Source organism: Camelina sativa, chromosome 13, assembly GCF_000633955.1.
Source record: "Camelina sativa cultivar DH55 chromosome 13, Cs, whole genome shotgun sequence".
Taxonomy (NCBI): domain Eukaryota; kingdom Viridiplantae; phylum Streptophyta; class Magnoliopsida; order Brassicales; family Brassicaceae; genus Camelina; species Camelina sativa.
The window spans coordinates 16,504,240-16,513,876 of record NC_025697.1 but is presented as its reverse complement, the minus strand read 5'-3'; the positions used below and the strand labels follow the sequence as shown (position 1 = coordinate 16,513,876).

Here is a 9,637-nt window from a genome sequence, read left to right as displayed (position 1 = left end):
TGAAAGGCAGCAGGAGCAAATTCAACAGACACCTTGTTATCATTGCAAAGCGGATAAACAGATATTAGGTTTTTGTGAATATTAGGAACACATAGGACATGATTAAGGTTAAGGTTACGAGAGGAAGAGGGTAGAGATAGTGAACCAGTATGAGTGATGGAAATAACGGAGCCATCACCAATGAGGACAGAGTCGTCACTGTGATATGGTCGTGGTGAAGTGAGATTGTGGAGATCGCTGGTCATGTGGTGAGTAGCTCCACTGTCCAAAAGCCACGAGTTTGCAGAAGATGGAGCATTGAGAGCGAGATTCGCATGCGGTTGCCATGGACGAACAGGTGTTGGAAGCAGACCACCGTGTGGAGAAGCAGAAGTCTGGTAGAGTTGGGAACAGCGTTTTGCACTGTGACCGTAGACACCACACAACTGACACTTACCCTGATACCCGCGAGTGTCTTGACGTTGAGGGTTATTGTTCCTGTTGTTCCATTGTTGGGGAGGACGTTGATTGTATCGCTGTTGAGATGAACGAGAGCGAGACGCGACAACGTTGGCAGAGACGGGAATCAAAGAAGGCGTCACAAGAGCAGCGGTCAGTAGTTGAGCTTCCTTGTTAAGAAGCTTTTCATGAACTTCAGTGAGTTTAGGAGAAACCTCACGTCCTTCAACTTGATCAGCAACATATTTGTATTCTTCGGGAAGACCACGAAGAACAGCTTCAATCTGCTCATCAAGATCAAAAGGCTTACCAAGAAGCGCCAATTTATCGAAACGGGTGGTCAACCCCTGCATATACTCGTCGATGGTCTTGTCACCTTTGGAGAATTGCTGGAGTTGTAGACACAGCTGCTAAATATGGCCTTTGCTTGGTTTGGCGAAGATGTCTGCAACAGTACGCCACATCTCCGCAGCAGATTTGGTGGTAGTGAGAAGAGGCTGAACAGAGGGAGAGAGGGTGCCGAGAAGACTGCTGTAGATCAACTTATCTTGACGGTACCATTTGGCGTAATCAGGATTGGGAGAGGTGACACCGGCAGAGACCACCGTCGTAGCCGGAGGAGGGATGGATCCATCAACATAACCTGCTAGATCATAGTCATCAAGAAGAGAGTGGACTTGGAGACTCCAGGTGATGTAGTTGAGAGAGGTGAGCTTAATAACGTTGCTCTTATTGATGTTGAGGTACTGCTGGGCAGTGTCGATGACTTCAGCAGTATTAGCCATGGAGAAGGAAGAGAATAAACAGAGGGGAAGAACAGAACAGAGGAGAAAAATAAAAAAAATGCAGAGAAAGAGATAGAAAAGAGAGGCGGCGGAAATAAATTTTTTTGATCTTTACTGCTCTGATATCATGTAGAAGATGATTCTTATTATTATACAAAGATATTACACAGTTATATATACTTGTACAGTGAATACCCTAGGTTATAACTATAAACAGAATGTTCCATAAATGATATGATACGAGAATATTGAGCTATTGAATTGTGTATCGTATCGTATCTCTAACAGCACTAACGTTGCTGTTAGAATATATATCAGGAGAGGTTTTGTTGGTCGAGAGCATCTTTAACGAAAGAACGATGCGTAAGGAACCGATCAAACCCAACACATAGAAAAAGAAATATAGAGTTAGTCGTCCTTCATTGACATTTACATTTAAAATGCATGAGCATAGTGTAGGCATCCTTATTAACATATATATGACTGAAACTCAGAGAACTGGTTGGGTATTCGTGCTAGAGCAACCATTATCTGATTCAGAGATTTGCAAGTCAGGATCTAAGCGTTGGCCCCTGCTTACGAGCTGTATTGAATGCCAAGATACCTGCTAGGTGGAGCGATGGTTAAGACTTAAGATCATGAACTGTTCTCTACTGAAAATTTGAGATTATTAACAACAATGTTCCGCGAAAAAAAAGCAGAGGATTATGAGGGTATGAACATTGATATTATAACCTAAGGTCAGAATTCATATTATTTTTGTTCGATAGTCCGTCTACAGAGGCAGACTTATTGCATTCAAGAACCTATATGAATGTTACAAGCTTGCACAATGAAACATAGAAACATGATAAAACAAGATACTCCAAACAACCACTCTGGTTCATTTCGAGATTTTCGCGGCTAATTCTCTAACAAGCTTAGCCGCAACCATTGCCGTCATACCGTCCACAGTATCACGTTGCGGATTGAACTCGACAACATCAGCCCCGACAACATCTGCCTGAAGGTTGTGTAAGATGTTAAGGACATCTCGGAAAGAAAGACCTCCTGGTTCGATGTGGGACACTCCGGGTGCAAATGCCGGATCGAGACAGTCAACATCTATCGAGATGTATACTCCCTTCACTCCTTCCCCTAGTTTCTGTACAAACCACATTCAATATATAACTTAACATGTACCAAATGCACAAAACCTCTAATAAGCATTCAAGAAGCAATGCATACAAAACCCAAACCAAATTCCTCAGACTAAAGTTGAACTAACTAATTTAATACCACCAAGTTTCAAACTGAATGACCACCCCTACATCTAATACTCTTCGTCTAGTCTACATATAGGGAGAGATAGAGATACCAGATTTTCCAACATAGGGCGATCTCTCGAGAAGGTTCGCATCTCATACTGTTCTACTCCAAACCTCTTTCCCTGTTCCCGTCCCTCCTGGTTTATCGATCTAATCCCAACCTATAAGAAATTTTTGGTTCTCCTTAGGAGATTATCTTTCCAAAGAGATTGTGATGTATATAAACAACAGAGAAATCGGACAAACCTGTAAAAGCCGCCGGACATAGCCACCTTCCATGATACGAGCAAAAGAAGATGCATGAGAGTACTTGTTTCCTTCGAAACAGTCATAGATATCAGGATGTGCATCAAGATGAAGAATGTCCACAGGCCCTCCAAGCTTCTCAGAAACCGATCTCACAACAGGATAAGAAATGGAATGATCTCCACCTAAGACCAGCGGACGCAATGGTTCCTGACACAGATAACAAAAACATCAGTTACTTGGACTTTTAGCTTCATTGCCCTTAAAAACCAGTATGTCAATCAAATGTGACCAAACAGAAAAACTTCAGATCCTATATAACACCAAGATGATCCAATAAGTATAACAAAAGACTAATACAACACTGAGATGCGTTGACCACAAACACTAAGATCTCAAAAAGAACTTCTCCACGGATTTTATGATTCAAAACATTCAAAACCTATTTACTGAAATAGGTAAGGTAGCAAAACATCTAGAGCTAATGGCCAAAATAGCTTTACCTCTTCCATCACCAACTTCACAGATTCACTTATTACATTCATCAGCCTATCATCATCAACCCCACAATCTCTAATCTCTTGTACTGGAACATCCCCAACATCAGTTAGAACCCGTGGATCCTTCAAGTCCTTCCCTGCAATATATTCCACAAAACAACATCAATCAATTTATAAACCATGAATAGCCTTAAGTTGCACGATCTAGTAACAACAGAAACGTAACCATTTCACTCTTATAAAACATCAAATACGAGAAACAACTCCAAATCCAGAACCAGAATTTGTTGCTGCTATACAAAAGATGAAACTTTTTAAGTTCCTAATGGAAACCCATGTCAATACCTTCTTCAGTTGCAGAGTTTGTGCTACCACACCAAATAGCTTCTCTAATACGAGGAGGAGCAAAGGCAGGACCTTGAAGGAAAGAAGAGTTGTGACCAAGTGGTACTCCAAGAAGTGATGTTGCAGCTTTAGCTCCTCCTAAAAGACGCACTAACTCTCCCTACAACAACACAATCAATCATCAAGCAAGGGACAAGACCAATAAACATTGAAAAAAGATTAAACCTTTACAAAACAAAAAAAAGTGTATACTTTGAGCCTAGCCCTTTCACGAATGAGAGTTAACGAAGCATCAATGACACGATTTTGCCCTTTCTCGATCGAAGAAGCAGACACGGTCGTGAACGATGCAGAATTGAGCCTGTGGAAGTGGTGAATCCCTCTTTTCCCAATAATCCTCAACATATCTGAAATTAGATCTGAACTCACAGATCAAAGTCTGGGCAACACAAGATTAGTCTGAGAAACCAATTTTTCTCGGTGGAGCTACTACGAAAACGAATCAGTGACCAAGAAAAGAAGATAGAAACCAAAAATTACGTTACATAATATACAAAATGGAAACTAACATAAGAAAAAAGTTTTCTCATAAAAAGTATATATTTTTAAATAATTAAGTTTATTAAAAAGTTCATTGGTGGTAATTAAAACATTTAATATAAGAGAAATATAGCACTACTTTAGTCTTTTCTTTCACATATATCACACCTGCTTAATTGTTCCAAATCTAGCATTTTTAATATTGAATATTTAAATTTATATTCTGAAAAATTTATTATTTAATTAGAAAAAATATCAAAAAAAAACCTGAAATCATTTTTATTTAAACGTTTAATACTCAATTGTTTTGGATTAAAATAAAAATACACCAATTAATAAAAATGTATCATTTAAAACTCAGAATAATTACTGTTGTTATTTTCATACCCACGATTTTTCAACAAAATCAAAATTGCAATTTTACGCCGGTTATCTAATTAATTATTAACTTTTAATATAAAAACTATTGGTTTTCTATTAACGACAATTAGAGATCGGAGGAGGAAGAAGAGAAAAAGAAGTAGATAATCGGGATTAACTCCCGCTTTGATATGGTTAATAGAAAACCTAGAGTTTTTCTATTAAAAATTAATAATTAATTAGATAACCGGGGTATTAGAATTTTGATTTTATTGAAAAATTGTAGGTATGAAAATAACAATACTAATTATTTTGAGTTTAAATAACACATTTATATTAATTGGTGTGATTTAATTCCAATCCAAAACAATTGGGTATTAAACGTCCAAATAGTTGTAAAAAAAAAACTAATAATTTCAGGTTTTTTCTTCGGTATTTTTCCCTTTTTTAATTCGACAGTAATTATCGTCTTGCTCCAACGTCTCTGGTGAGCTCTCTGACGGCTCCAATCTCTAATGCCTTTGAAATCTCTGACAGCTCCATCATCTCTGGTGAGTTCTAGTCTGCCGAGTTAGAGATCGAGATCGACAACAATGACAGTCCCAAGGCCATCAATGTATCTCAACCGGAAGGTGCTCCTTACAAAGACAACAACGATGGTGATTCCATTGGCAATCGCACACATATTGTATGAGTCTCCAACCAAACTCTCGATCCAATCCAATCTGATTACTACTTGTCTCAATTTTGAATTTTGAATCAATTAGTTGGTCTCCCAGCTGCTTGTAAGGATTTTCGGGTACATGTATTTTTCCCAGGCCTATGAGGAAATATCGAGATTGAGAAGCGAGAGAATTGCAATGTCACGATTTTTATATTATTGTATTTTAAAAGTATATAAATTTGTGCTAAATCTGGAACATATATAAGTGTGTGCTAGTTTTGGGAAAAAAACTTAAATATGTGCTGTTTTTGATAATCTCCTTTAATATAATTACATAAAAAGCATCGAAGAAAACTCTTTTAATTATTTGTTTTGAAAATTAAACTATGACTTCCTTTCTCTCATTATCTGTAATTTTTTTTTAAATTTATCTTTTAAAAGAAGTGTGATAAACAATTTAAAAACTTTAGATGTGATATATATTGTACTATTTTATTTACTTTCAGTTATTATTTTTATTAGTTTTTAAGATATATAAGATATGATTTTTCTGTCTCTATTTCAAATTATTTTCAAATTATTTTGAATATATATTATATTATATATAATACCAAAATTGTTATAGAAGTCAACAGTATTGATTTTAGAATTAATTTTTTTTAAAAAGTCATTTATCTTAGCAATGTGTTGGAATTTAGGCACTTTCCAATGTGCCTTATACACTTTTGTTTTATGTAATGTCAGTTTTGTCCTTATATGGGTGATATATTCATCTTCTTCTACTTTTCTCTGTATGAAAGGAGAAAAAAATACTCTTTCATTGAACTGATTATTAAGGTTTTGCTGTATTTTCTCTTTTACACTTCTATTATCTTGTAAAGATTTTAAGATTTTGTGTTTTGGTTCTCTATTAGGGTTTGGTGTTTTTTTTAGATCTGCATTACGAATTATTCAGTTTTCTCCACTATGTATCTACAGTCTTCACCACCATGTTTATTGACCAAAATTTTACAAGATATCTATTGCTCCACCACTAATTTTTCAGCAGCTCCCTCCGATTCATTATCCTAATCTCAGTTTCTATCTTTGAATGTCCTTGACTGTGGAATTGAACCACCTTCGTTTCTTAGATTTAACAAAACATTTTCAATTGTATTTGTGTAAGACCATGTGCATCGGCGTCCTTTTGGGTCGTCCCCCATGATTTTTGTTTTTAAAATAAATGAAAAATAGTCCATTAACGAAGAAACGTATCTTCAAAGGGGACATTTTTCGTCCGTCGACTTGGCCACGAGGTTGTTTCTGATTGGAAGAAGAATTTGTCTAGGGTAAACACAAAACAATTTTTTGAGAGAAACTTCGCGACTTCTCTCTTCTATCTCGACGGCGATTCGATCTTCTGTGTCTTCCGAAGGCGATCCGATCTTCTCTCCGGAAGTTCTCGATGAATTCCTGTAGCCGATCTTCTCTCCGGAAGCTGGTCCGATCTTCACTCCCGAAGTTCTGTGTCTTCCGAAGCCGAGACGAGACGACCATTGTAGATTTCAAGCCGGGACGATCTTCTGTCTCTCCTGAAGCTTGTCTGGCGATTCAATCGTCCGAAATAAGGTATTTTTTCTTCATCCAATTTGAGATATCGCTGTTTATCGATTATAGGTTCGCTGATTATTGCTGTTTATCGAAATAAGGTTATCGATTATTATCGAAATAGGGTTATCGATTATCGAAATAGAGTTATCGATATAGGGTTATCGATTAGTCTCTGATTATTATGGTCACTGATGTATAGGGTTATCGAATTAGTCTCTGTGTATAGCTTGTTTCAATCGATTATTGTGTGATATTTGATTAAGTTATAGTTTATTGTCTGTTTTGAACTCAACAAAAGTAGTTGTAACTATCGAATTAGTCTCTGTGTATAGCTTGTTTCAATCGATTATTGTGTGATATTTGATTTAGTTGTAAACGACTTTGGTAGTAAGTCATAAAAGCTCAGATTCTTCGGCTAATGCTTGATGTGTAATGTATACGAACTAGCTGGTTTGTTCATAGTTTCTTATTTGGTCACATAAATTGAATGCATTTGTGAAGTGTACTTGTCATAAATTGTGATTAGACATTGGTTGTTAGGTCATTATGTTTTGTTACTTATTGCAAGTTACCTTTTAACCTACTAAACCCCAACCATCTTCTTTCTATCATAACCCCTTTTAATCTTCTTCTTCCACTATAAATCTCTTTCAGTTCTACTCGCTTATCCATTCTCTTCTCTACTCATTCTCTACTCATTCTCTTATCTAATCCATTCTCTTCTCTACTCATTCTATAATCCCTTCTCTTCATATGGATTCTACGAATCCATTATATCAGTCTTCTTCTTACTTAAACCTGCTTAACAGTCAAGAAGAAGGTGGGATTAATGTTGAAAACTTTCGTTGGGAAAGTTATCCACCTTCTGGACAGAGCAGCTCACAAATGCCTCCGCACAGCTCCCAACCTTCTGAGGCGCCAACTCTTTCTCAAGAAACACCATTGGAGCGAAAGGAGAGAAAGAAATGGGCTCCTGCTGATGATGAAGTCTTGATCTCCGCATGGCTCAACACTTCAAAGGATGCCATTGTTGCAAATCAACAAAAGGTAGGAAGCTTCTGGACAAGGATTAGCCGATACTATGGTGACACTCCTCATGCTAGGAATGGTGGTGAACAGATGCTGGTGAGACATTGCAAGCAGCGTTGGCATAAGATAAATGACCAAACTAACAAGTTCTGTGCGGCATTCGCAGCAGCAGAGAGACTGAACAGCTCTGGGCATTCTGAAAATGATATCTTAAAGAATGCACATGATATCTACTTCGCTGACCATAAGAAGAGGTTTAACCTAGAACATTGTTGGTGTCTGTTAAGGTTTGAGCAGAAATGGCTCAGCCTTAACACTATTAACACGCCCCCATCTCAGCCTGCAACAAAGAGGAAACCAGCTGCTGAAGGTTCACAATCATCAAGCTGCAATGTTGAGGACTATGAGAGAAGGCCAGAAGGGATCAAGGCTGCGAAGGCAAAGAGGAACAATACATCGGCGTCTAACGTGAAGACTCTTGCTGAGTATAAGAGCATGTGGGATGTCAAGAAAGAGGAATTGGTTGTAAAGGAGAAACTACAAAAGCTGGCCATCCTAGACACTCTCTTAGCCAAAAAGGAACCCTTGAATGCGTGTGAAGAAGTTATCATGAACAAGATAGTGTCCCAGTATTTCTGATATTAACAATGTGTTTGTTGTTTGTATGCATTCTATTTCCTGTTTGATTTGTATTTCCTGTTTCATGTTCTAGTAACAATGTGTTTGTATTCGATGTTTTAATCTGAATCTATATAAGTCTCTTTCATGTTTTAATCTGAATCTATATAACTCGGCTTTGTATTAACTCACTTAAATCAGATTGTGACTTCCTTTTAACATTTGTTCTAGTAAGTCTAATCTGCTTCTTCTTGTTTATTTGCAGGTTAACTCAGAAATGGGCCAAGACTATAGCTACTCGCAGCCTGAGTCATCCGATCAGGCTGATAGGTACTCGATGGACACTGCGGAGAGAGAAATAGAAGCTTTGATTCTTATGGATGAAGCTGAGAGTACGTTCATCAATGCGGAGTCGAGGCAATACCCACCTCAACCTGAGGTTGAAGATGGTTTCCCCAAGGTATGCTACTGTGGTGCGCAACCTATTCTATCCAACTGCTACAACAGAAGGTATGTGATTTTATCTGTTCTGTTTTTAATCTTACTGAAGTTTAATTTTACTAGTTATGATAAATCTGTTACTTATTGCAGGTTCTTCACATGTCCAAATGTCGATGATGGAGAGATGTATATTCACAAGTGGTGGGATGTGGCTGTAATGGAGGAGCTGAGAGACAGTGATAGACGATATGAACTGATGGCTGAGAAGGTAGATTACTTAACCTTCTTCAATGACTATGAATCAGACATCATTCATGTTAGAGATCAGTGTTACGCAACGGATACTTGTTGTTTTACTATCACGGATACTTGTTGTTTTGTTGTCACGGATGGTATTTATCCAAATTGGGCCACTTTTATTCAATCTATCCGATTTCCACAAGGTATGAAAAAATCTCTCTTTTCTAAAAAACAAGAAGCTGTGCGGAAAGATGTTGAGCGTGCCTTTGGAGTCTTGCAAGCTAGATTTGCCATTATTAAAAATCCGTCTCGTTTATGGGATAAAAACAGAATGGCAAATGTAATAAGATCATGCATAATACTCCATAATATGATTGTCGAAGATGAACGACATACATACAGTTACCGAAACATTGTTTCTGAATTTCAACACGGAGAACATGTGGATCAAACATATACCGTTGGTGCCGCCGGTGTGGGTTCAAATATCAGCAGTACGATTACTCGTCAAACAAGACTTCGGGATAAACAAGC

The 9,637-nt window shown here is 37.5% G+C and overlaps 2 protein-coding genes across 2 annotated transcripts; one reads left to right on the top strand and one right to left on the bottom strand.

Moving 5' to 3' along the window:
- On the bottom strand, window positions 1,919-4,166 carry LOC104736910 (arginase 1, mitochondrial). Its single transcript, XM_010456995.2, has 6 exons — window positions 3,874-4,166; window positions 3,622-3,781; window positions 3,280-3,413; window positions 2,777-2,986; window positions 2,581-2,691; window positions 1,919-2,367 (listed from the first exon to the last, which is right to left on the bottom strand). Exons 1-6 carry the CDS (start codon window positions 4,024-4,026, stop codon window positions 2,107-2,109), a joined length of 1,029 nt encoding a protein of 342 aa, XP_010455297.1. The 5' UTR covers window positions 4,027-4,166; the 3' UTR covers window positions 1,919-2,106.
- Window positions 7,529-8,443, top strand: LOC109128361 (glutathione S-transferase T3-like). Its single transcript, XM_019234572.1, has one exon. It carries the CDS (start codon window positions 7,529-7,531, stop codon window positions 8,441-8,443), a length of 915 nt encoding a protein of 304 aa, XP_019090117.1.